This window comes from Crocodylus siamensis, chromosome 12 (genome assembly GCF_052110815.1).
Source record: "Crocodylus siamensis isolate JL-2025a chromosome 12, ASM5211081v1, whole genome shotgun sequence".
NCBI classification, from domain to species: domain Eukaryota; kingdom Metazoa; phylum Chordata; order Crocodylia; family Crocodylidae; genus Crocodylus; species Crocodylus siamensis.
This window is the reverse complement of record NC_143406.1, coordinates 6,139,562-6,166,457: the sequence shown is the minus strand read 5'-3', so window position 1 is coordinate 6,166,457 and position 26,896 is coordinate 6,139,562. Positions and strand designations below refer to the sequence as shown.

The 26,896-nt window shown below is 42.2% G+C and overlaps 2 protein-coding genes, 1 long non-coding RNA gene and 1 pseudogene across 11 annotated transcripts in view; 2 read left to right on the top strand and 2 right to left on the bottom strand.

Annotated features, from left to right (window-relative positions):
- The window catches only part of TNFRSF1B (TNF receptor superfamily member 1B), a 28,758-nt gene extending 19,374 nt beyond the window's left edge, over positions 1-9,384 (top strand). Inside the window, exons 5-10 of the mRNA XM_090023855.1 lie at positions 79-172; positions 688-902; positions 3,263-3,340; positions 3,829-3,866; positions 4,787-5,045; positions 6,966-9,384. Of these exons, the coding sequence (XP_089879981.1) occupies positions 79-172; positions 688-902; positions 3,263-3,340; positions 3,829-3,866; positions 4,787-5,045; positions 6,966-7,267 (986 nt within the window). The 3' untranslated portion in view covers positions 7,268-9,384. The remainder of the gene's footprint in view (positions 1-78; positions 173-687; positions 903-3,262; positions 3,341-3,828; positions 3,867-4,786; positions 5,046-6,965) is intronic.
- Positions 1-10,635, bottom strand: part of LOC149854526 (uncharacterized) — a 51,496-nt gene extending 40,861 nt beyond the window's left edge. For both annotated transcript variants that reach the window (XR_016438683.1, XR_016438682.1), the window contains exon 1: positions 10,329-10,635. This is a non-coding gene — a long non-coding RNA (uncharacterized LOC149854526). The remainder of the gene's footprint in view (positions 1-10,328) is intronic.
- Positions 10,636-10,740: 105 nt separating this feature from the next.
- The window catches only part of VPS13D (vacuolar protein sorting 13 homolog D), a 183,236-nt gene continuing 167,080 nt past the window's right edge, over positions 10,741-26,896 (top strand). For 6 of the 8 annotated variants that reach the window (XM_090024788.1, XM_090024786.1, XM_090024784.1 and 3 more), the window contains exons 1-8: positions 10,741-10,799; positions 14,783-14,961; positions 17,954-18,031; positions 18,337-18,527; positions 21,125-21,205; positions 22,467-22,583; positions 22,888-22,992; positions 25,255-25,425. In XM_090024788.1, the coding sequence (XP_089880914.1) occupies positions 14,865-14,961; positions 17,954-18,031; positions 18,337-18,527; positions 21,125-21,205; positions 22,467-22,583; positions 22,888-22,992; positions 25,255-25,425 (840 nt within the window). In that variant the 5' untranslated portion in view covers positions 10,741-10,799; positions 14,783-14,864. Of the gene's footprint in view, positions 10,800-10,873; positions 11,451-14,782; positions 14,962-17,953; positions 18,032-18,336; positions 18,528-21,124; positions 21,206-22,466; positions 22,584-22,887; positions 22,993-25,254; positions 25,426-26,896 lie in introns of those variants that run through there. The other 2 variants (XM_090024785.1, XM_090024782.1) reach the window with 2 other exon arrangements.
- Positions 11,636-11,806, bottom strand: LOC149854525 (U2 spliceosomal RNA; annotated as a pseudogene).

Below are 26,896 nucleotides of genomic sequence, written 5' to 3'. Positions count from 1 at the left end.
CTTGTATGAACGACATAACTTATGATTCACCTTGTTTTTTACTAAATGTCTAACTGGAATTGTTTTGTTTGTTTAAAGGAACGGACACTACGGATACTGTTTGCACTCCTTGTCCCCCTGGCAGTTTTTCAGATGAAGAATCTTACACTGCCACCTGCAGACCACATACAGTGTAAGTTGCTGACTGCTGACTTAATCTAATGACCTACAACTAGGGACTTACTTGGATTGCGGTTTTGTGGATTTTGCAGAAACCATAAAATCCAGGGTTGCCTGCAAAATCCATGAAAAAATAAAACTTAATAAAAACAGTTTTTTTATTAAGTCTTCCTCTTCCTGGTGGAACTGAAGCCTCACAGCCTGCCTGGGATGGCAAGGTGCTGGCTGGCGGGGCAGCACAAGATGGTGGCTGCGCCTCCTACTTCCTACCCTGGGGCTTCTCCGCCAGTTTGTGCTGAAGGGCAGGGCTGGGCAAAGGCCAGCCAGCAGTCAAGATGGCAGCCACCCTTCGTCCCTCCTCCCTTGCAGGACTTCTTTGCCAATCAGTGCTGAGGGGTGGGGCTACTATGAAATTTCTGCAAAATGGTCTTTTCTTGCCAGGGCAGGGTCTCTACATATAACTGTGTCTGGAGGTTGTTATTATTACTATTATTATTATTTTTTAATTCTCCTTTTTTCCCGTTACAGTTGTAAATTGGTGTCTATTCCAGGAAGTTGCACAAGTGATACAGTCTGCAGTGACCTTCCTATAGGTGACTTAAGTACCACCATCAAAGCCATATCTCCTTATAGCACCGTTCCAGTCACCAACCAGTCTCCAGGGCAAAGCTTGAGTTTTAGGACTTCAGACATAAAAACTAGACCTGTTCAACAAAACATTCCCCCTGATGTTCCTCAGATTGGTGAGCTATTTATTCATTTCAAATTACTCTCCGTCATTGTGCCCTGCATTATGCCTGACTTTAGACTAACATGGCTAACTGTCTCTTTGTAGTTTCTTTTCTGATCATTTATGAACTTATACCTGAGTGCAAGCTCTCAGTGCTTAGAGTCAGGGACAGAAGTTACACATAAACCAGAAAAGTATTTGGAAACCAATTCAGATCTGTAACACAACAGAAGTTCAGTGCACATAAACTGCTTTCAAAATGGTTGAAACTGGTTTAAGAGAAACCTGGATGGATGTAGTATCAGACTTAACTGATTTAGGTTAAATTGGTTTATTGAACTTCTGTCCCAGATCCTCCCAGAATCAAGTCTGGAGTCCCCCAGCATACCAGGATGCTTTGCACCTCTCCTGCAACCTCTGTCTCCTAGAGTGGACAGGGTAGGTTTGGTCCAAGCTTTCTGCTCCAGCCAACCAGGGAGGTGTGCTCTAGCGCCCCCCAGCTTCTAGCCTGAGCCACTGAAGTCACGTGGCTGGATTTTCAGGATCAAAAGTGATTGTCTGTTCACTTGATTATCAGTTCAGTCTGCGCATTTTAGACTAACATGCAAGGACTGAATTGATTCAGCCTTGGGCTTTTTGACTACCTATACTTACCCAGTTTGACCAGGCTTGCTGAGACTGGTTTGTACACTCCCTCCAAATTGTTTACTTTGCCCTAGTGATACCACCTCCCTCGTGAACCTGGCAAACTTCCTGATTGATTCAGTGCAAGGTTATCTATTGTGTCTCCTGGAAGATGCAGCCCAGAAGGAGAAAATGTTAAGCTAGACTACCTAGATAATGGTCTACAAGACCTAAAATTAGGCCTTGATTTAAATCTCCTGAAAGGTGTTCTAATTTCTATACTGTTTCCCAGGATGACTACAGAAGCCTAGAATCCCCACGATATTGAACATGTAGGCATGCTGTCTATCATAGGTGATGTGTAGGGAGGGCACATGCCCCCTCCCCCGAGAGCAATGATGCCTCCCTGACAGCAAGCGCTGTGACTGGTGGGGCTTGGAGAGTATCAGTGTCCCACCTGAAATTGGCTCCACTGGCAGGGCGTTGATGGCAGAAGTCCCGGCACTTCTACTATGCCACATGCAGAAGTGTTGCCACTTCCACCGCCGCTATGCTGCTGGTGCGCTTGGTGAATGGCCGCTGGGGAACTCCCCCCAGTTGCCGGCTGGCCGCTGAGGGACCCCCTCCCAAATTGTGCCCTGCTGGTGCCCCTCCCAGACTCAGGAGGCACCAGACACCCATGATGTCTCTCATTCCTGCTATGGTATTTTTCTGAGACCTGTGTGTTAAGGATATAACAAAGAATTCCAGATGTTCTGCTGTTCCCACACCTCAGGAATTCTCTTTCTAGGACCTCTGTATTTAACAATCCTAAACTGGCACCTCATGTTAAACTTAGACATACAACTGTTCTCTAACATGTTTAACTCCTATAGCAAAGACCTATATGGAAAGTACCAGGGCTGTGTGAAAATTCGGTCCCTGATTCAATTTGGTGGAGATTTGGCCTGATTCGGTGGCTGAATCTCCAAATCTGTATTGAATCAGAGGACCCTTTAATCTCGCTGAATAGATTTGGAACACTCCAGATCGATTCGGACAGATTTGGTGATTCGGACAGAGACGCAGCTTTAAATGTTTTTTCTAAATACCTCTAGATACCAGGGGCTCTGAATGCTGCGGTGCTGGGGCAGATGCACAGAAGCTTGTGGGGAGCTCCCCAGCGCGTTTGACAGCAGACTTGGAAGCGTACCAGAAGCACTTCCGGTCCACTTCCAGGTCTGCTGGAGAGCATGCAGGGGTACCCCCCGACGCTCCCCTGGCTCAGCAATTGATGCCTCCTGAGTCTGGGGGGGGCACTCAGGGTCCCCCCACGGCCAATCGCTGAGCCTGGGAGGCTTGGCAGGGGGCACACCTGGTGTGCTCCCTGGCAGACGCGGAAATGGACCGGGAGTACTTCTGGTCCACTTCCGGGATTGCTGGTGAGCACTCTGAAGAGTCCACTGTGCTCCTGTGGGATGCTGTATGTGCCTCAGCACCACAGTGATCATTAGCTGCGCTTGCTACCTCAAGGTATGTAGAAAAAACTTTTAAAGCTGTGCCCAAATCTCTGATTCACTGAATCGGCATTGAATCTTCAGATTCAGATTCGGACAAATCAAATCAGGGACAGTGGTCCGAATCAACAGATTGAATCGCTGTCTCTGATTTGGGCTGAATGCGAATTGAATAGGGCCTGTTTCGCACTGCCCTAGAAAGTACTTGTTACAGCCTACCTACCTAACTACCTATTTCTTTTACTTTCTTTAGGTTTAACAGTAGGAATGACGTCTCTAGCATTTGTGGCAATTGCAGTGGCCTTCTTTTGTTTTGCTTTTAGAAAAAAAGGTGAGCTTCAAGGCAGTAGGGTGGGGGAAGACTAAGTAACTGAACTTCCAGTTAGATATGGTCCTCAAACAAATCCTGATCTTCTGTCCAAAGTACTCCATAGGTGTTTGGGATAAAGTTCCTGCTGAGCAGAGAGCCAGTGTGGAGCCTGGGCTGTGCCCCACTTAAATCTCACTTTATCCCTCAGATTTCAGACATGGCCCAAGAAGTAAGAAACATCCCAGGGAAATCAAGCATCTGTGCAACACACTCTCCCCACGCTTCGTAGCCCTTCTTAATGTGAAGAGAAGCCATTATTATTGTATTGATTTTATTTATCATGATCAGGATTAAGGTTATTATTGGAATCCTATATTCTTTGGACACTATTCCAGAGAAGCTTCATTGCTTAGCTTAATTAATACATCAGAATCTTTGTGGAACCAAGAGTGATGATTATTTGTTAAAATGCAATCCAAGACACTAACTTTTTCCTTTCTTGCTTGCAGGCCAAATCTGTTCTCACGCAGTCGGAGATACAAATTTAGTGAGTATCACTTTCTTCATCCTTCTCCCCATGTTGTTAAACAATGTTTGGTAAGTCACTTTCCTCATTAATGAGGAGAGTGTAAGGAAAAATAAGAGGCACAAATCGTAACTGTGGGAACGTGGGGCTGAGTTGGTCCTCTGATCAAATTAGAGTTCAGTGGGCACTTTTACACTTGCTATTAATGCACAGCAATAAACTTCGATATGTATCGTGCCAGAGTTTATTGCTCCTGGGCTTACATGTGTGCCCCAGACCACAGCATGTGGAGCAGGGTCAGAGGGGGCCCAGGGCTACTCTGACCCAACTCACCGTGCCACAGAGAGGCTGGCTGGGGTGCGAGGGTGCTCCAGTATAGTGCTGGTCAGCATGCAGCCTCCACACTGAAACACCCTTGCGCCCCAGCCAGCCCCATCGGCATCTACATGTGCATTTTTGCACGGTAAAAAAACTCTGCTGCAGGATAGTGCTTGTATTTACAAGTACTAACTTATGGTGGAGTTAATTTGTTTACGCTGTCCTAATAGCACTGCATGTGTAGATGCTGAGATATTTACTGCAGAGCTAATTGGGCAACTTTGCATTAAACATCTTCTATAGATATGTCCAGTATACACCAGATTAGAGGTCAATATGCCCCAGCTTGTAAGGGAACCCTAAGAGTCATCATTTATACTGTATGGAGATCACTGATGGCTTTCTGAAACACCTAAATACAGACTTATGATGTAATGGATTGGATTCTGTCTTGTACATTACTGTAGCTCCATTTATTTAAATGGGACCACACCAATCTAAAACAGCTGGGAATCTGAACCTAGCAGTGGGGAGAGCCCTTTGCTTTATTTCAACCTGTTGCCATGCTTTCTTGTTGAAGTTTCTAATAGTTTGACCTGCCATTTTACCAAACAATATTCCAGCCTTTCTCCATGGAGAAACAATCTGACAAAAAGCAACGAGGCTTAGGAGTACAGGGATCCAGTAGCCCTGGGCCGGAGGAGCAACATCTCTTACACACTTCTGGGTCGAGCAGCAGCTCTTTGGACAACCCGACTGGGTCAGCAAAAATCTGTACCAATAGTAATAAAAAGGTTGAAAAGAAAGACACTCAGCAGAGAAATTTGCTGTCAGAAGGCTGTAAGCATCACGATGAAGACAGAGACAACTCTGCTAGCTCAGGTGAGATTCTATCTTGAGGTGAATACCCAAGTACCCTACAGTCCCTTGGTATTTAATTATTGATGATTGTTATTTCTTTAACATAAAGGATGCCATAAATTGAAATGGAATAAGACACAAGATAGAAGTCCAGAGCAAGCATTATGTGGGGGCTGTTGATGAGAAAAGGGGGAGAGTGACTGCTTGAAGAAGTGGGATTGCAAGGTTAGCAGAAAAGAAGATGGACAGATGCGAATGTAGTATTCCTAGCAAAGGGGCCAGCGTCATTGTAGGTACCAAGCTGAATGTGGGAGGAGGCAAAGCGCGAGTAGTGAAGCAAAGCAACTGGGGAGAGCTTTGAGGAACGGGGTGTACAGGAAGAGGAAAAAGCAAGCAAACATTGAGAATAGCGAAAGCAACCTTGATACCATATTGGTTTAACTAAAAGCTGCACTTTCTAAGTAAAAGCATTTCTTTTAAAAATAGCCTGCATCTTGAATTGGAGTCAAAACAAAAATAAAAAGCTCTTATGTACACCATTTTGTAAATCCATACTTTTATTTGGATTTTTGGTGTTTCCCTAAAGTAGGAAGCAAAAATATGTAGGTAGTTTCATAGTTTCATAGTAGCTAGAGTCGGAAGGGACCTAGGTAGATCATCCAGTCCGACCCCCTGCCTTAGCAGGAAAGAGCACCGGGGTCAGATGACCCCGGCAAGGTGCTCATCTAACTTCCTTTTAAAAATCCCCAGGCTAGGAGCCTGCACCACTTCCCCTGGAAGCCGGTTCCAGGCCCTAGCCGCCCTGACTGTGAAGTAGCGCCTCCTAATATCTAATCTAAACTTACCCTCCGCCAGTTTGTGACCGTTATTCCTGGTCACTCCTGGCAGCGCACGGGGGAACAGGGACTCCCCCAATACCTGCTGATCCCCCCTGACCAGTTTGTAGCAGGCCACAAGGTCCCCCCTTAACCTTCTCTTGTGGAGGCTAAACAGGTTCAGGTCCCGTAGCCTCTCCTCATAAGGCCTGCCCTGCTGACCCCTGATCATACGAGTGGCCCTCCTCTGAACTCTTTCCATATTGTCCACGTCCCTCTTGAAGTGTGGCGCCCAGAACTGGACGCAGTACTCCAGCTGCGGCCTGACCAGTGCCGCATAGAGGGGGAGGATCACCTCCCTGGACCTGCTCGAGATGCATCTGTGGATGCATGACAGGGTACGATTGGCCTTCTTGACTGCCTCCCCACACTGCCGGCCCATGTTCATCGTGGAGTCAATGACGACTCCAAGATCCTTTTCCGTCTCCGTGCTGGCAAGAGGGGAGTTCCCCAACCTGTAAGTGTGGTGCCGGTTCTTCCTCCCCATGTGCAACACCTTGCACTTATCAGTGTTAAACCCCATCCTATTCTCATCCGCCCACCGTTGTCCATCTTAAATTCAGAGACATCTTATATTTAAAGAATGCAGTATGTATATTCAGGAAATTGATTTTTTTTTAGTGTATAACCCTGGCTTGATTTATTTACACACGCACCCATACCAAAAGCATATCTTAGAAGAACATTAAGATGGAAAATTCAAGCACATGCTGTAGGAAAAGCCAGAAGTAAGGCTGTTCATTCAGAATTAAGATTTCTTTAATATTGTTTTAGATAACTGAATTAGCTGAAAAATTTTCCCCAGGAAATTTCGGCATTGGGCAGACAGCAAATTTCAGCCCAAACAGTTAAAATAGGCAAGGTTTTATAAGCAACTGAAAAGAAGTTCTTAAATTGGATTATTTTAAATACAACCATTTCTTGATGAAGTGAGAAGAGTAAGATCAGTTATCTCTTATTTATATTAATTAATCATTTTTTCTTAAAACATTGAACTTGTTAAAGAATCAAGTCATCCTACTGTAGGTTTCATTGTCCACTTTTTTGTTTCCTTTTTGTTTGATAGAACACTCTGGTAATGGAGGGACCCAGGTGAATGTCACTTGTATTGTTAAAGTGTGTAATTCGGACCACAGTTCACAGTTCTTGGATCAGATGAGTTCAAACACCATGGATCATGAAAACATTTCCAACTGTACTCCAACAGGGGAAACAATTCCCCTTTCAAAAGAAGAGAACCCTTTGAAAAGAGAGACTGAAATTCAACTCTCAGTGGAAGCTGAGGATAATTTACTTCAAGACTTAATGTTTCCAGAAGAAAAACAATTTCCCTTGGGTATTCAAGATGTGGGGATGAAAAGTGGTTAAAAAGGATGGTGACTGATAAACTCTATATGCAGCTTTTAATCTGGTAAAATCAACGTTATGTGAAATGTAGCATTTTTAAAGAGATTTAAAATCTCATGTATAGATGGGGTAAGAGTTTGAAAAATGCTGTAACCTCTGATCTATGACAGATTCAAGTACTGAAGAAGAATTTTTTACAAAAGTCAGTGTTTATTTTTTTTAAACTTTTGTGCAAGCTTTTTTCCTGTCATCCTTTGCCAGAAGTCTTCACCCTTAGCCTTTGCTAGGGTTGAAAGAAAGTAGATTCTGTCTTCATGTAATTGACTTTTCTGCTGAGACTCTGTGTGATGGGGCTAATTAATACTGTTTACAGAAGTATAATTTGATTCAGACATCCCCTCAGCATTTCATGAGAAACAAGTTGGTGACCAGCTATCGAGTGTTACTGACTTAGTCGTATGTTTTTAATTTTACAATCATTGTACTCAATTACATCATTTCTTATCCCACCCACACACTAAAATATGTAGTTTTTGGAAGGACATGCACTTCAGATCTTTCTTTTAGTCCTCTATATTTTTTAGTTGTGGTTGGGTTTTCTCTGTCTTGCAGCATCATGACATGTCTTTAGTCTCAGACTTCTGTGGATTGCCAGGCAATTTTTTTATACGAGCTTTTATATAAGACTACAAGTATTTAGTTTACTTCGACAATAAAAAGAAATGCACTTATTACATCAGTTGTACAAAGTTTATATTCTGTTATTTTACAAAAAAAAAACATAAAGTAGAACTCATTACTCTGAAGCAGGTAATTGTTCATTTAATTATCATTTCCAAGGGTTGCCACCTTTGTGCTGTGGCCAGTTTAATGCAGCCTTCTGGTTGAAACTGACCTCAAGGAATAAGGAAAATGTATTTGACAGATACTTTTTTCTACTTTCCAAATAGTAGTAGTAGTAGTGATCTAGGCAACTTAATAGCACAAATGGCTCATTTTGGAGGCCCTCAGGGAAAGGATTCTCAACCAGCAATTGAATAAGAATATACTGTGAAGGGCCGAATTGACTTGAACCACAGAATAAGGTCTCTTAGTGGTCGGTCTACAAAAAAGGTTATATTCCTGGAAGACCCATTATGGAGAATGTCCTTTTAAACCCGGTGGCAGAAGTCTGTGCTTTTTCAAGTTTTGTGCCTGGGATTGCAGTTGCTATTGTCATGTTAAACCAGCAACTCTGTTGTCTGTATTGGATAGAAACCTGTCGTAGAGTGCCTGAGTGCCTCAGCGTGAATGTCAGACAGCAGTGCCAGTTCTGCCTTCCTCAGACATGTTCAAACCAATTGGAATTGCTTACGTGTAACTGAATGCCAAATATTTTTCTGAGGCCTTAGATTGAAGAAGGAAGCCTTGAAGTAGTATTCGTCTTATCCTGGCTGTAAACATGCAGATATTACAAATGTAAGTTTACATGTTCACCAGAACTTTCAGGGTTATCCATGTGGCTGCGGAGGTGCTGAGAGGTGAAGTATTGAACTGCATTTTACACTTACATCTAAGACTATGCTCAGAATAGACTCTAAGAAATGGAAACACTGAAATTTGTTCAAAACTGCAAAATACACACAAGCCAAAGATCTGATTGTATATGGTGCAAAATGCCTCCTTTAATGTGTTGAATGTCTTTTATCTGTTGCTCATCATTTCTCAGGAGACCATGATGAAAACATAGCTCAAAGATTTTTAAATGTGATTTGGGGGGGAGGGAGGGGGGAACAGGAGGGGAGTAAGAAGGAGAAATCTTGGCATGCCAGTTAATCTACTGTGCCATTTGTATTCTGGGGCTGAAGGAAAATCTAGATTTTGTATCTAAGTACTGATGTCAAAGCAGTTTTTTAAATATATGTTTGTATAATTTTTCTAAAAGGTCTAAATGTTTATTTTTATAATTACCTGTGACTTGAACTCTCTTGTCCTTTGCATTGAACAAAATGTTTTGACATTTTCTTTGGAGTTTTATGTTTGTTTGTTACTTTAGAGGGACGTTGTTTAATCCTGTTTGCATACTTTTTGTATCCAAAACCATTACCGTTTGGTTTTTACTTGTTATTGTAATGTGATTAAAGGGAGTTTGGTCATGATCAGTCTCTAGCGTTTTCTTAATTGAGCTGCTCATTCAGTGTAGTTCTATGTGCAATTCAAGGGGATTGGCTTTAGTTGAGTAAAGCTGTGATCTTGCAAGCTAGTTTGGGTGCATCCTTGTACCCATCTGACTCATAGATTCATAGACTGTAAGGCCGGAAGGGACCTTGGGAGATTGGGTTCATGCCCTGCAACAAGCAGGAAAGACAACTGGGGGTTAGGTGACCCCAGCAAGGTGACTGTCTAGTCCCTTGTTGAAGATTGATGTTAGCGATTGACTGATTTACCTAAAATTGTAACTTTCCTGGCCCACCAGTGGTGCAGCGGATACTCTCATAAGGCTCGCTTCTGCAAAGTGCTCAACAATTGGGTTTATTCCATATAAGCATTTGACTACCAGCTGAACTTGCCTATGAGTATCTTGCTGAAAAATCAATGAAAGCCTTTATCCTAAGTGCCTTCACTTTACTATAAGTGTCTTTACTATTCATGCCATCCAGAAAGAACACCACACACCAACTGCAGATGCTCCCTCAGCCTGACAAAGGGTATTCACACATGAAAACTTGCTAAGAAGATTTTTCCCAACTATTTGAGTTGGTTTAATAAACGATACCCGATTTACCCAAAGAACCTTGTTTACCTTTGTCATAAGTGGGCATTGAATCATGCCCCCAGTATATATACTTGGGGGATGAGCAAGAAGAGAAACATCATTTTAGCATGAAAACACGAGCACATCTTCAACCCTGGTATAAATGGGTTTTGCTTTCTCCTGATGACACTGAAGGAGGGACTCAAGCGGGTCTCTTACTCGGCCCCTTTCAACCCGGCTCAGGTATAACTTGGGTGTCGTTGGGAAAAGGCAAAACCCAAAGAGGGACTCGAGTAAGTGTCTTGCCTGGGCCCTCTTCAACCCTGATCAGGTATCAGTGGCTTTTACCTTTTCTTGACAAAACACACACGACGGCTCAAGCAGGTCTTGCGGTGTCCCTGGGCTCACAGGCGCTATCAAATAAGGCGCACGCAATGGGGCGAAGCAGGTGGCCTGGGAGGGCTGAACCCCGCTGCCTCCAGCCCATCAAAACACGCCTGACCAGCCGCGTGGGGACCCTGTTTGCTCCCCAGGCTGGTTGCTTTGACTCCCCCCAAAACAGAGGGGCATCGAAGCAGGTTGCTGCGTGTCCTGCCAAGGCAGCCTCCCTCGGCCTGGGGCACCGGCGACCCCGGGCGTGCCCGCGGGTGACTGATGGGCCCCCCAGCGCCTGCTGGGAAACGCACAGCCTGCAGGCGTCGCCATCGATGTCTCGGCGCTCCCCATTCATCAGCCGGTGCTCGATTGGCGCGGGCTGGGCGCGGCCTTGCTGCCCCGAGCGCCATTGAGGCGGCGGCGGCGGCGGCGGCGCGAGCGCAGGTACCGGCGGCCGCAGCAACCGCCCCGCCCCCCCCGCCCGGGGCGTCGCGATCCGGCGGTGCAGAGGGGGGTGCGACCTCCGCGCGATCAGGGAGGTGGGCCCCTGGGAGGCCTGTCCAGGGCAGGCCGGACTCCGAGCCCCCCGAAGGCCCGCCCGCCCCTGTCCAAATGGAGCAGGAGGGGTCGTCCTTTTGCCCTGGCCTGACTGGGTGGCAGTCCGGGAGCGGGGCGCGAGAAGGCAGGGAAGGGTCCCTTTAAAAATGGAGCCACGGACTTTGTAAGCGCGGGTTGTGCCTTCAAGAAGGAAAACGTGGGAAAGTGGCGTTTCTTTCGCCGGCGGTTGGGGCCTCTCGTGGCCCGCACGCACCCCCCACCCGCCTGCCGCACACGCTGGGGAGGGGCACTGGGTCAGGACTTTACAAACGGGGCTTGAAGCGGGAGAAATCTTTGGAAATGCCTGGAAGCGAAACTTCCCAAATGTGACCTTGTTAACATACGTGCCTCTGAAGTGCTGCCGTGTTAAAGTTGGGGGTGCGGCGATAAAGATTTTTGGGGGCTGATGCTGCTGGCCGGTCACTGACCGGCCGTATCGGCTGGTACTGAATCGGTCGCCGATCCGCGGCCGGCAGCGAGGAGAGCAGCAGCTGGCCGGTAGGTCTGCGGGAGGGAGGGGTGCATGGGGCCCCCGTGGTGAAGGAGCGTGTTGGGCAGGTGCAGGCGCCGCACAGCTGGGGCAGGGTGGGGTGGGACTTGTTTGGGGGGCGCAGCTCCTGCCACTGCATGCCCCCCATGCCTCACCCAGGGTGCATGTGCCCCCTGGATCTATGCAGGAGGGGGTTTTTTGCACCGGTCCTGGAAGCACTGCAATACCAGGTCAATGCATGGAGTGGATGGAGCAAGCTCCCGTTCCACCACCCAACGCCAAAAAGAATCTGCTCAATATAGACCTCCTGTGGAGGACGTATCAGAGGGCCAAAAGCCCCACATGAGCGGATCTATGCAGGAGGTGAGGATGGGCTGCTGCTGCATGCTCGGGGTTAGAGGCTGCATCGGCCTCTTCTTGACCTGGGGGGGCTGGACCAGCACTGTAGTTGGGGTGGGGTGGGCAGCGGCGGTGGGAAGGAGGGACTATGGTGGGGGAGGCTGTAGCTGCCCCAAGATTTACCATATCCTTCCCATGGCTCCCCCTCCCAGTGCCACCACTGCTCGCCCCACCCCGTCTAGCCTGAGCGCAGTTGCTGGGGAGAGCCCGACCTGCAGTGGGCCCACCCTTCCTTCACGCACACATAAAGGGGGCACATGTCCCCCTTGTCGCCCCTAGTGGTGCATGCAGCAGTGGGAGTTGCCCACCCCCCTGCTCTGCTCCTCCACACCCACTGGACGAGCTGTGGCTGTCCCACGCCCCCACCCTGCTCCACCCTGGCTGTGCAGTATCTGCCCCAGCCCCACTACATCCCTCACTGCGGGGGCCTTAGTCTGCCTTCCCTGTGCCCCTTCCTGCTATCCCCCCACCAAGTTTACCAGCCGGACACTGCTCTCCAAGCTGCCGGCCTGCACTCCTGGCCACGTGCATGCTGCAGCTGCGTGCGTGCATGCAGCATTTATCAGCAGTGTTATCGGTCACATCAGTCAAAATAAAAAGCCGATTGCTAGTGATGTTATTTTTCCTTTTATGGATTTTGATACCATATGGACTAATGCATTGGTGCACCTCTACTTATATATAAAATAAAATAACGAGGAGCGATTAATAACAAAACTTAAAACAAAGTAGCTGGGTTTGCCAGTGTTTTAGAAGAGGGCTGCACAGAAATGGAATTAAGGACTGTGGCCTGGAAGCTGGCAGTACCGGTTTCCAGCAATGTGTACTGGCAGCTCAGCACGCCTGTGAGGCAGCTTTTTCTTTATAAGTGTGGTTATGTGTTTACAGAACTTAAGACAAATGAATAAATACAATAGGAGTAGCTAGTCTGAGGTGTGCATAGTACAAATAGCATGAGCTGGTGTGTGGCGGCTAAGGGAGGAAGCCTAAAAAAGAGCAGCAGACGGGGCAGGCAGCACAGGCCTGGAAGCAGAAAGCAGAGCAACAGAATGGCTGGGGGAAAAAGATCAGAGTGGCATTCAGGGAGAGTACAGGGCTTGTTTGTGACACGCCCTTGTCACATGTCAAAAAGGTTGCCTCCCACTGAAATACAACATAAAATTATGACCAGACTCATAAAAAGTCTGTAGTGTATCAACTAAGATGCCCTGAATTTTCATAGGTAGACTATATATAATACTAAGCTCCTAGAAGAAGCACAGAGAAAAGCACCTGCTTTACAGACGGAGCCTTTTGGTGCGAGTTGGTATCTTTTATTAGACCGACTTGGAGGTGGGTTGATGTTTCTAGCTAGAAACATCAACCCACCTCCAAGTCGGTCTAATAAAAGATACCAACTTGCACCAAAAGGCTCTGTCTGTCACATAGTCCAAGACAAATATGGCTGACCCCAAAAGAAAACTCCCACTTTTTACAGAGGTATTCTGTGCCAGGGTGAAGCAAAAGAGAAGACGAAACTCCCAGTATTTCTTGTCCTTGGGCTAAATTGTCTCCTACAAGAGCAAGTATTTTCACTCAAGTGAAATATCAAGTGCATTTTTTCTTTTAGGGAGTTTACTTTTCATATCAAAGTATAGAGGTTTGATTCTGTCTCTTTCCAAGAGCCTGATCTGTATATTTTCTGAGATCCAAACAACTTCTTTCGCATTTCAGTCTTTCCACAGAGCAGTGCTGTGACGGACACTTCTTGGCTGTTGCTTTGGGAATGTTGTTCAGTGGGGAGTTACAAGAGTGGAGAAGGGACAACAACCAACATTGGCTAAATCAGCATTAACATGAACAAATACAAATACAGCAAAAGCCATGTTTTCTGGCACTTTACCCACTGGAAAGCTCCACTAGCCAGCATCTGTCAGTCTTCTGAGGAATGAGGCAAAAGCGAAACCGAAGTCCTACTTCTGGTTTTGCCGCCAGGAGCTGAGTCCCACTTGCTGTGGTTCTTTCTTGTGAACCACGGCCCAGGGCAAAGCAGCCTGCCTGGGGCCCCACTTCCTGTCCCCTGGCACACTGATACGGACACATAGTGCGCTGGCACACTGACACCGTTAATTTGATTAACCGGCATATTTGAATAATTGGCATCTCTCATTCCAAGGGGGATGCTGGATAACAGAGCTTTTGCGTAATATGTGAATGTGCACTCGGACAACTTTAACAGAGATGCTATGAAGTAGACATACAGGTTGTGGGGAGGACAGTGCCATACAGAAGGTCATTTTCTGCTGCATATTTTCCAAAAGTGATAAGTTTAAAACTTGCAGAGTAGCTGTGGGTAGGCTTCCTGGGGTGTTTGAAGAGGCTGAAGGGGGATAGCAGGTTTACCTTAATTCAGCTTACCCTGTGTAATTAGTCTTGTCCATCCTTGAAGACAGAGAGAGCATTGTGGTACACTGTCAGTTAGTGCTTCAGAATAAATTTGTGAAAGAATGTGAAGCATGAAAAGATGAATTTCCATGTTTGTTCTTTTTTCCTCTTACTACTGTTTAGGAGGACGAGAATGAATGCTTAGTGCTTTCTTATATTCAGAGCATTATATAAACATCACTGAGGAAGAGTTTGAAAACTTTGGTTAGTGCAGTCTCTTGCGATGAAAATTATATTAGGTGAGGTGGTATTATGGGAGTTCATAAAACCAATGCACAGGGGACCTTCAATGCATATACTGTGATCTGGGACTAAAAGGAGAATTGAAATAGATACGCAGAGCAGTATTAGGGTTTTGTTGTTTGTTTGTTTTTTTAAAGCATGTATGCTAGGAAGGCATTATGCTTCATATTAATTTTTCAGTGACTGGACTAAAGAACAACGTATGGAATTGTCACAATTTCTCTGTGTTAAGAAATGGTATTGTATGTTCCTGACGCATCCATTTTTCTTTCAGACAGAATACAAGCAGTAACTATGGAAAAGAGAAATACAGAATGACAACAGAGTATTAAGCTACGCTTTCCAAGGGCATAGTCATGTTGGAAGGACTGGTTGCCTGGGTCCTTAACACTTATTTGGGCAAATATGTCAATAACCTGAACACAGACCAGCTCTCAGTAGCTCTTCTAAAAGGTAGGTTTTATTAGCCTTGTGTTTTATTTTGCACTACGGTACATTTTGTAGAGGTGCACTGATAGGGATTTTTTTGGCTGACACCAATGGCTGATCAGCCATATCAGCCAATACCAAGCTAAGAGCCGATCTGCTGCCAGAAACTTGGAGAGCAGTGTCCAGCTGGTAAGGGGGGAAGTGGTGTGGGGGATGCAGATTGAGGCCTTCACATTGAGGGAGGGAATGGGGCTGGGGCAGAGGTGAATTTTGGGGTGGCCATAGCCCATCCTGTAGTCGTTCCTTTTCTCCTGCTTTCTCTGTTCAATTTCTACTTTTTTGCTCCTATTCCTAGTAAGGAATCTCTTGTAAAGCCTTATGAAGGTATGCACCATGGACAAATAGTGACACCGACTAAGTATATTGAACTCTCAATTGCACAAGGTTAAAACATTGAAAACAATAGAAGGAAAAATACTGTTTTTAATGTTTATTATAGTATTCATGGGAGTTGCTTGAAACAGTAGTAGGTACGACATTTTCTGATGAAGTACTGTTTTTTCATGAAGTTGTTCCTTTAAATATTAAATAGCAATGGTAAGCGATTCTTGAAAGCAGTGCATTTCCAAGATGCTTAGTGTGTTTCTTAGTATGTAACAGATTGATATTGATTGATAAATCTTCATTGCAGATCAGTTATTTATGAACTTATTTGGAAATGAGTACAATAGACAATGGCATGTACTCCAGCTAGAGAGATCACTCTGAAATCCAGCTAGAGGTTTCAGAAGAACTTTGTTGGTGAGGAGTGATGCTTGGCAAATGATTGGAGAACTGTTTCAAGCATATGGAAGTAGTTTTTAAAGAAGACATAGATTGAATAAGGGAAGAGATTACTAGAGGAGCTTGGGTAGAACATAAAGAGCATCTTAATTGCCCATAGTTCTTACTGACGTAAGTGTATAATTGCAATGAAAGCACATGGGTATAATTTCCTTTCTCTCTTTTTAGAAATATATGCAACAGGTGAGAATGGGTTCTTTAATTTTCACTGACTCACTTGTGGAGGGGTGGGGCGGTAATTTATGAGAGGTAAACGCCTTGAGAGTATATGTAGAGATGACTGAACCGGCTCAAATACTGGAAGCAGCCTAGTTGCAGCAGCACAGGTTCAGTGCAAGTTAATTTATCCTTTTGAGAAGGTACAAGAGTCTATGCTAAATTCTAGACTGCTTCTTGAAATCAAGCTTGCCAGGGGTATCTATATTGTATTGGAAACTTCAGCACAGGCACACCCTTAGTTATTGAATTAACTCATGGTCTTTATGTGTTATGGAAGGAGCTTATTTCCACTTGAGGAAACCAGTTTTGGCTCTGATTACCTAAAGAACTAATTCCGGATAGAATATTAATAAAGGTTAGCGTAAGTAGGTTTTTTCTGTGTCTTGCCTGGCTCAGTCTTGAGCGGTACGTACACTTTGTATCTTTCGGGATAGGACAAGTGGGTAAGGACAAATCAAGTATAAAAGAAATTGTCCTTGCCTGAACAGCTTACAGTGTCCTTTTGTGTGTTTGTACTGTGCATAGCACAGTGTAGTCCTCATCCCGAGTGGAGCCTTGGGTGTTATGGCCAAATAACTTGCACTATTGCTGAAGCAATAACTATAACTATTGCTGAAGCAATAAAAATATAGTTATGCAAAGTCTTCAACGTACTTGATTTATCAAGGGTTTATTACCCACCAGAGACTGAAAACTGTAAATTTCATGAAATAGATTGCTGGGTTTTTTACCGAGTTCCCTGAAATATTTCCATTTTCATGTGCTGGGGAGAGATCTTTCTCTGTTTCTACTCCCACACGCCACAAAATCAAAGGTCAAATTCTTCAGCACTTCATCAATGAAAGTTGTGTGGTTGGCTTCACATTGTTTATTATGTTCCCAGGTTTCTTATCAGGTGCCCAATCTAGTATTTGGCTGTTCAGGCAAAAGTCCATTGAAACCAAAATGAACTTACTTAACAATTGTAAGGATTAGGGCCATACACATCTTCTTCCACAGTGAATCTTTCCTGTGCTAATATTTTTCCTCCTTTTTCCTCTTCTATCTTCTGCTGCATCTTTAATTCTTTCCCTTTCCTCTGTTCTTGCCCTGTTCTTTGCTTCCTCCATTTCATTCTGTTTTTGTGTAGATTGCATTGTTAGGATTGAGAGATTCTTCTTTTTTTGGGTCAGAAACATCACTTTGATAGAACCCAGTGTTCTTGTATGTGTGAGACCAGATTAAATATAGGTACTTAAAGAGAAGCAAGATTTCTTAGAATGATAATTCTGTGCTAGGATGGAGAAAAGCTTTAATTGTAATCTCCCTCCAAGAGAGAGAGCATGCAAAGGTATGCATTAAAAATATGAATTGATATGTATATGCACTATTGCACTTTTCATAAAATGTTAAATGATAGCCTCCTATAGAACTATGGAGGAGGGTGTTGCCATTTAAACTATTACTATTCACTGTGCGTTAATAAATTCTCCTGTTCTATTGAGTCCCTTTTAATTTATATCATGCTCCTCATAAATCTGGGCATCTTTACAAACAACTAAATCAATAGTTATTCATTTGTTTACTGTGCCTCTTGATCTTTTATCGGGATAATTTAGAACAACAATATTTTTTCTACGCTACAAATATCAAAGTTTTCTTCCTAGCCTCACTCTGGAAAAATTACATCCTTGCTTAAAATGCTTCATAATTTCCAGAGAGAGAATGTTTTATTTTATGGAAAGAAGAAAAAAAAATGTTCTTTTTACATGGTTAACTGTTAATTGGAGAACTCTGACTTCAGCTTCTTACAAATACTTGCTTTGCTCCTGAAATAAAATTTTATCCCCTTCATTTATTTTTATCAATTTTAAAGAGAAGAGGAAGTATGATTGCTCTTATGTTCTTCATTCTCAGCTCAGCATTCTTTAATGTAGTCTTCTTCAGCAGACATTGGTTTTTCATCCTCCTGTAGGTGCTGTTGAACTGGAAAACTTACCGTTAAAGAAAGATGCCTTGAAGGAGCTAGAGTTACCATTTGAGGTAAAGGCAGGTATGTATGTGTACAATAGACAAATGTTACCAGTTGGAATTATTCTGTTCTTTTTTGCTAGTTTCCCAGTTAAATATGAAGCACTGCATATGGTAGCATTTCTAGATATCCCTTGGTAATAAGTTATAGGTTTAAGTTGGCCGTGAAAGAAAAGTTTGCATTTAAGTACTAGAAGCTTGAACGAATGATGTAATCTAAGTTTCTGGTAATTACTTCTTTCAACGTGCCATTACGTCATTTTTCTTTATGTAGAGCATAATGTGCTTGTGTGGGACTCTAACAGCATTTCATCTTGGCAATTCTAGGTTTCATTGGCAAAATAACACTGCAGATCCCTTTTTATCGCCCACACGTGGATCCATGGGTGATATCTATATCGAAACTCCACCTAATTGGTGCACCAGAAAAGCAAGAAGATTTTGATGAAGAAAGGGAGAAATTGCTAGAAAGGGAACGCAAGAAAGCTCTTCTTCTCTCACTTGAAGAAAAATGGAAAGTGAGTCACGTAGGATTCATCTTAAAACTAAAGGATCTGGTAGTGTTAGAAAGGTCATATTTACATTTTGTGACAAATTTTAGTCTCTCCTTGGTCAAATATGCAGGAAACCAAGTTATTGTTATATTGCTGATGAGATGCAACATTGTCACTTTTTTTAGTAGGTTGGTGATATTCTCTGTTCCAAATCACAGCAGTGTAATTGTACCACTGTACTGCCACCTGAGTAATGCTTTTGAACTGATTTTAAGATAGTGGTTTAAGTTCAGCCCAGATTTGATGATGGAGTACTTTGTGATGGGGTAGGGAAAATACCCAGAGAATCTTGCTTAATGATTTATGTGGTTTGCCAGGAGATGCCTCATGGCTCTGGTAGCTTGGGTGTGAATTTATTTTTACTATGAGCTGTACAAGATAGGTTATACCACCTCTTTCTTCTTTTCCTGGCCAAAATATTAACAATCTGTCCTCTCTTTTAGACAAAGGCTTTGCCACAATAATCCATACTTTGGGATTTCCATTGCAAAGTAACCTGTATGATGTTCCAGCACACCTTCAGGGGCCTTTGCCTTCAAATATTGATTCCTTCCATCCTTTGGGAAATACTGACTGTTGTTCAATGAGTGTGTTTTGAAACCTTAACTACTAGTATTTGGATCGGAGTCTTAATTATAAGATTAATCTACTGGAGGAACTGATTGCTGTCCAGTTTCTCATTCACAGCAGCTGAAGAGAGTGGGATGTATGCCAATATATGCCCAGTTAGAGACTTCTAGATCTCTTGTTCAACTAATTTCTGTTTCTGTTTGGTGGGAATGTGTGTGATTAGGAATGAAACTACTTGCAAGTTACTTGATGGGCCAGGTTGTCATTTTGTTTGTGGTGTTATATAGTATTAGTAATCTATAGGCATTTGACTATAGTATGTTTGTTGTTATGAGTTCCTTGCAGTAATATCTAAGAATATATAGTGAAGAGTGATGCTTTTATGACAGGCCTTTGATAATATACTTTTAGGTGTCGAGTAAACTTTTTTGGCAGTCATTTTGGTATAAAATAGTTCAAGTTAACTCTTAATGATTGGATTTTTTTTTTACATTTCTATTAAAATCCTGTCTTGCCTGTAATATGGAAAAAGGGTATGTGGGCATGTTTCAGAGGATCAGAGCCTAAGTGGATGAACAAAATTGCTTTTTTGCCCCCAAATATTGAGATAAATGGTAGCCAACTTTCAGTAGTATTTTCTAAACCACTTCTTTGTAGCCAGGCTAGCATGCTATCACTAATATTCATAATATTCATAATTTGAGTTTTCTAACCTTGTTACTTTACAAATAGTATGACCAATAGATACCTTTAAAATATGCCATTTAAAACAACATTGATCTCTTTCTAACAGTATTAGGTAAAACCTGTCATATCTTTGTTTTAATATGCAGGTTTATAAAATTAACTAATTACTAAATTAATTTTGTCAGAGCATTCAGAAATCCTCCATTTCTGGCCATTTATACTTTTTTTTGTAATTTATACCCAAATGATGTTTTATTTTTAAAAATTATATATTTACCCAATGTTGACTATAACAGTGTTTAAATCTTCTGCAACCATTCTATTTAAAATAAAATGAACTTTAATTTAAAAGTAAACATCCCACAGCAGGGATGCTCAAGCCCTGACCCAGGGGCCAGATTTGGCCCATGGACCTGTCTCACCCAGCCTGCAGGGGTCTAAAAATTTGCTGGTGGGGGAGCAATGGTAACAGTTGCTGTTCTGCTGCTGCCAAGTTTCTGAACCCATGTGAACCCCCTGGACTGGATATTGTAGTGATCAGCGCATGGAGACCAATCTGGGTACGCAGAAGCTGGTTGGAGGCAGTGTGGGGCCTGATGATCCATTATATTAAATGGAGGGCCACACGCCACTCATCCATCCTGCCACACCAAAAGGTTGAACACCATTGTGTAGTGCAGGGGTTTTCAACCTTTTTTAATAAGTGCACCTCTGGCGGCCTCCTTTTTAATAAATGTACCCCTGGGGGGCAGGGAAGGGTGGTGTTGAGCAACTGGACATGGGGTGGGGTTGTGGCGAAGCGGCGGCAGCACAGCATCTGTGCAGCCCTGCTCTTGCCCCAGCCTGGCCCTGCTCCTGTTTGGCAGCAGCGCAGGGTGGCAGCACTCTGTCCCTGCCTGCTCCCATATACCTCCTGGGACTGTTCAGAGTAGCCCCAGGAGTACACGTACCCCCGGTTGACAACCCCTGGTGTAGTGCATCAGTAACCATATAGTAAACTATATGGGCTTTGCTTAACTTGGCTCTTCAAAATAAATGTCTTAATGGTGAAAATAAGTTAACGCTTAGAATTCTATCTTGCGATCTAAGTTACTGCTTCTACAAGCAAGTCCCTGTTTAACAAACAATAGCCTTAAAATAGCAATACTTTTATACTGTAGAGTCCAGCTGATATTTTCACATCACTACTTAGATGTTTGTCCCTGGTCACGTACATGTTAGAATTTATTCATTTTGCCAGACCTTATATTTGAGTAGAATAGATTACTTGTTCAATAAATTTCATTCTTCCCTCTCTCTTTCAGAAGGAACGACAGCAGAAAGGAGAATCTTACTGGTATTCAGTTACTGCATCAGTAGTTGCAAGGATTGTAGAAAATATAGAAGTAAGTCTCATGGACTCTGAATCTTTCTTCATAATGTACAAAATATATTCAATTTATATATAACATGCTTCATGTTTGCTTTCTGGAGGCTGTAAAACAGAAGTGGATGCATGGAAGAAAAAGACCTCTTCTGGAGCTAGAATCCTCTCTGCTCTAAATTTGAACCAACCTCCCTTCATTTTGTTCACTCTTTTTCTGGCTGTGGGGAAGTAACAGTTCATTCCCTTTCTTTTTATAGGAATTTATGGATAGCGTGGCTGCATAAATGTTATCTAGCTGTGTGGTTCTTCTCAGTTTAGTATTGCCATGCCTTCAAGTTTAGTAATATTTCCAATTTTAAATGCTTAGAAATATTAAATTTCTGTCCTTAAATCTGTGTGAGAGCATGCCATTAATGCTATGTAAAGAAGAAAAATGGAAGCACACATTTGAGATGCTACCAGTGTGGTCACCTTGAGCCTTACATAGGTCTGGTTATTTCTAGTGCATGAAAGTCGATACTGCTTGCAAGATTGTACAACTGACAACATTATTATTCTTCATCTAGCAGTATTTGCACTTGTAAAAACCTCTGCTGTTTAGTTGCAGACTCAATCAAAATTCTAGAACTTGGGCTTCTTTGCTTCTCTATTTTAAAGCCATGATTAAAGCTAAACATGCATGCATTCAGCTACATGATGTTTACTATATAGAATCTCGAAGTACATCTACATTATTAAATACCTGGGTTAAAAATATAGCAATCCTCCCTGTAGTAGTCTGTTGGGGGTGTACCGCTGAAGCTTTGAGGACCACTTTCGGAGAGCTTTCAGTAGAAGGTGGGATCCACTGTGTTTTGATACAATCCCTCAGCCTCTCTGCAAGTAGAAAAGTGGATCACACATGTGGGTACATGCACAGATTAGCAAATTGCTGTACTAGGGGCTTGCTGTTTTGCTTTTTAAATCCTTTTTTTGTCTAATAAAGTGATTTAATAAAGAATTATGGCAGAACACTGAGACTGTCCTGGATGTTATGCACCCCTGGTCTGTGTACTAATTAACAAGTTACTGAATATTTCCTCTAAATGCAAATGATATGGCCACAGCTGACTTTGTCTTGAAGGTTATCATCTTCATTCTGCAGAAGCAAATATCATAGATCTTTGGAAGAACTGGGACTTCCCAGACCTAAGTAAGGTGATGACACAAATTTAGATGTTGTATTACATTTTCAGACAGTCTGTTTGCTCCCTGCAACTTTTTTTTTTTTCTCTCTCCAGTTAAAAATTCAGGATGTTCATTTAAGATTTGAAGATGGTGTCACAAATCCTTCTCAACCATTTGCTTTTGGAGTATGCATCAAAAATGTATCAATGCAAAATGCTATTAATGAGCCAGTGAGTATAGGCCAGTGTTAACATTTGTTTAAACAGAATTCCTTGTTGGCTAAAATGTCTTTTTTATGTTCTTTACATTTTAAGATATGCTACTATAAAAAAGCTTATTGTAAATATTGTGTTATAATAAAATGTTCTTGTAGTTGGAAATAATTAGAGTTATCAGGATAATGTCAAACACAGCTGTATATTACATACTGAGTATTTATTAGTGGTTTCTGAATAAATTAAATTATGTTTAAATATCATTATTCTGTTTGCATCATTTTTTATGTATGTATGTATTTATTTATTTTTACCTAAGGTAGAGAAGTTGATGCGAAAAAAGCAGTTGGATGTTGCTGACTTCAGTATTTATTGGGATACTGATTCCACTTTATTGGGTGATCTGCCTTCTGTTGATCTACAGGTATAGCAGATTATTTTAAAGATTGCTTGATAATGAAAGGGAAAAGTTTGAGATTTTCATGTTCTGCCATTGGTTCATATTATAATGTAGAATTAATTTTGTAGTATGTTTTAAAGTTGAGCAATATTTGAAGCAACAAATGTGTGGATATATCTTGAAAGGCAAAGGTTTGTATAGCACCTATAAAGATTATACTAAACACTGCTTGGCATTGTCTCTCTTATTTTTCTTTTTTGGAGGCCTTCCTTAAAATTTGCTTCTTCTGAGGCCTTCCAGTGACTCGATAAACTTAAAGTTTATAAAATGTATCCTATAAATATTAAACGGAAGTAATGCAAAGAAGTTGAAACATACAAGTCCGACCCACTGTAATGACAGGCTGTCATCGGGTTGCTGTCTACTAGGAGGAATCCTCCTTTTCTGTTTAGTGATGGCTTTGCTCCACCTGTACTATGATCTCTCGGTGTGTTCTAAATGTAATGTAAGCCTTTACACTTGAAGAATTGAATCGTAGAAAAATAACGCTGAAAGGGACCTCAGGAGGTCATCTAATCGAACAGCCTACTCAAGGCAGGGTCATTACTCCAATCTAAACCATCCTCTACAAGCGTTTGTCTAACCTAATCTTTGAGCTGCACGAAAAACTCTCTCACATAAGTACCAGGCACAGTGCCCCAGAACACCAAGAACACCCTAACCTGCCACAGTAAAACAGGGGACTGAGCATGCCTTTGATGTCCTATCTCTGCAACTATAGATATTTAGTTAAAATATGCTCAAGAGATCCAAATAGGACTGCCCTGTATTACAGAGGCAAAAAACCTCACAGTCCATGCTGATCTTGCTCTCGGATAAAATTGGTTCCTGGTCCTAAATGTGGTAATTAGTCTGACCCTGAGCAGAAGAGTATGACACTGTAACCAACCAGGAACTTACCGGTTTTTATGTCCATGTGGAGTTGCACTGAATTCAGTGGCCTAGGAGTGAAGATCTAGTTGCGATGGTCCAGAAATTGTAAGGCAAAGATTTCTTGGAGTGATATCTTTTATTGGACCAATTGTATAGTTAGGATAAAGTGAGACAGGCTCTTAAATGCAGCACATTCTTCCTCAGGACTGTGATCACAGGGAACTAGGCACAGCATGAATTCAGTAAGAGTGCACCCAGGGTTAAGGGTCTGCTTGGGTGGATCTGATTGCAGGAGAGGGGTTTTAAATTAGAGGTTCTAGGGGCCGGGGACTATGTGTTGTGTTTTATTTAATACATAAAGTACTCTTTTATCCTACCTGCTGTGTCTTAACTTTTACAGAACCCTTAATGAATAATTTAACATTTTTTGTGGGTCAGAATATTTTGCCAAAAAAGTGAAGGTAATATTTTCTTGTTTTATAAGAGTGGTGAGGGTTCGTAGTCTGTTGTTTGTAAAATGCTTTGAGACCCCCAGAATATGCTGTACAAATGCAAAGTGTTATGTTTATAAAACAGAATGCACAATGCACTATGGAACCACATCCCCCACTCCCCTAAATAAGACATGCATCTTGCTCTTTGGGAAGGCAGAATGAAGAAGAAAAGCTTTTTTTAGAGTTATGCCTCTGTAGAGCAGGGCCAGAGCCTAATCTTCAGCTCACTCATCTGCCTTTTCCTGCTTTACCAAAAGTTGAAGCCTTAGCTGTAGCGGAAGACTGGTTTCCATGGGTGATGAACCTACACTTTTATTTCACAGCCTTGTGGACTGTTTTTAGTAGAGGTGAGTATCTAAAAGACACCAAATATGCCAGAAGAAAGGTTGGCTTGATTAGCCCAGACCATTAAAAACGAGAGACTTCATTAACACTTCTGGAGTGAAGAGTCGGCCATCAAATCACCTGACTCCCTTGGTAGCCTGCATGCGAATGCCATGCAGCAGTAGCTGCAGTTAGGTGTCAAAGTGTGTTGCTTCTACGTGGGCAGAAAATCAGTTTCCCTACTGAAGACTTGCACGCCTATTTTGGGAGGCTGATTTTTTTTTTTTTAATTTTTTTTTGTGATATGCAAGTAAATATGGTAATAATTTTCCCAAATATATAAACAAGATACCCATGTTATAAGAATGTTTTAATGAAAAAGCCTGTTTTAAAAGTTAAAAAATTATTACAATTTTTTAATCCTTTTTATGTACAGACCGAAGTGTTTATGTAAATCTTGACTGTGTTTTATATAGATGTTTCAGGGAAATGAGTGTAAAGCATATTTCTGACACAGCTTGCTTGTAACTCACAGGAAGCAATGGATAACAGTATGGAGAGCCGGAATCACAACTACATTATGGAGCCTGTGTGTACTTCTGCTCTTCTTAAGAGAAATTGTTCTAAGGAGCCTTTACGATCACGGCAGACTCCTCGGCTGGAATGTGACATCCAGTTTGAGACTATACCATTGAAACTTTCACAGGTAAAACGCGATAGAGTCACTTCTACAGACCATGCTTTGGACACTGTTTATTTTCAGCGGGCCCATGGTACATTAAGCTGAGTCTCAGTGAACTTTTTGAACTCTGTTATTTGCTATGACATAGTGGCAAGAAGCCTCACCTGAAACTGGGATCTTAGTAGTTAGTTTAGATGCTATCCAACTGATGTGATTAGCCTCAAAGGCTAATCAGACAAGCCAGGAAGAATTTGTGTGTGAAGACAGAAGTGTAGGGAAATGAAGCACCTTGCTTGAGTAATGCAGCAGGTCAGTGATAGACTTGAGAATGGAACTTGGGTCTCCTGACACTACCCAAAAGTCGGGCTGCATTCTGTGTCCCCTCTCCCCCTGCTTCGTACCTCACTAGTAATGACAATTTCTGTTACTTTCATTTAAATCAGCGCAGTCCTATTGTCTTGGAGGTTTAACTGAAAACAGAAGTTGGTTTTTTTTTTTTTTTGTCAGGGTTTGATAAACAATAGAATCTAACTTTTCCCCATTGTCCTCTTCTCTACAATTGACAGACCTGAACATTAGCATAAATTTATTTTTGTCACTAAACTACAAGGACTTGGCACTCGTTACTTACAGGATTCAAGTTACCAACTTCTTTTCAGAGCAGTTGCACAGAGCAATAGCACAACAGTAACTCTTATTCCAGTAATTGTGTAGTTTCTAAATCACTCGCACGTTTAAAATAGCAGATTTCTTTTCTATACAATACTTGTTATAAATAATACTGCTACTGTGTGGCAAGTAACATGCAACAAAGCCTATAATTTAAAGAGATTAATTTTTAAATGTATGTAAAATTATTGGTCTAAGTAATAAGTACTTACTTTTAAAACATTAAATTTCTTTTAGGATTCATCTTTTCAGTTTATTTAGTAAATTGTAGTCCATGTAGTTTCTTTCATCCGTACAAAATCTCATCTTGTTGTACACAAAGAATTGGATCAGAGGTATTGCACAACCTTAGACGTTATCGTAGGTCCTACTTCAATGTTATGTTGTTTTCCTGAGCTGGCAAGAAGAAATTTTACGAACTAAATGTGTAAATTGGAAACTTGCAAACAATATTTTGGACATAAAATACTTGATACTACAGTGTTTTTTGGTTTTGTTTTTTTTCTTTTAGTATTGTATGATTCCTTGTGATTATGATGGATACTGCTTTTTCTTATATAAAGAATATGACCACTTACCATTGCAGATAAAATAACACTACAGTAGGTTATTTTTCCTCAGAATACATTAGTCCCATGTATACGAACTACATTCCGGGATGTATTTGGTAGCCGTGTTGGTTTGAGACAAAAAGAAATACAAAACTCCAGAACTTTTGGGTCAGAGTTGATACCTTTTTATTCTTAGTTGGTCTAATAAAAGGTGGTGTCTATCATCTCTGAACCAAGAGTTCTAGAGTTTTGCATTTCTTACAGGCTACATTAGC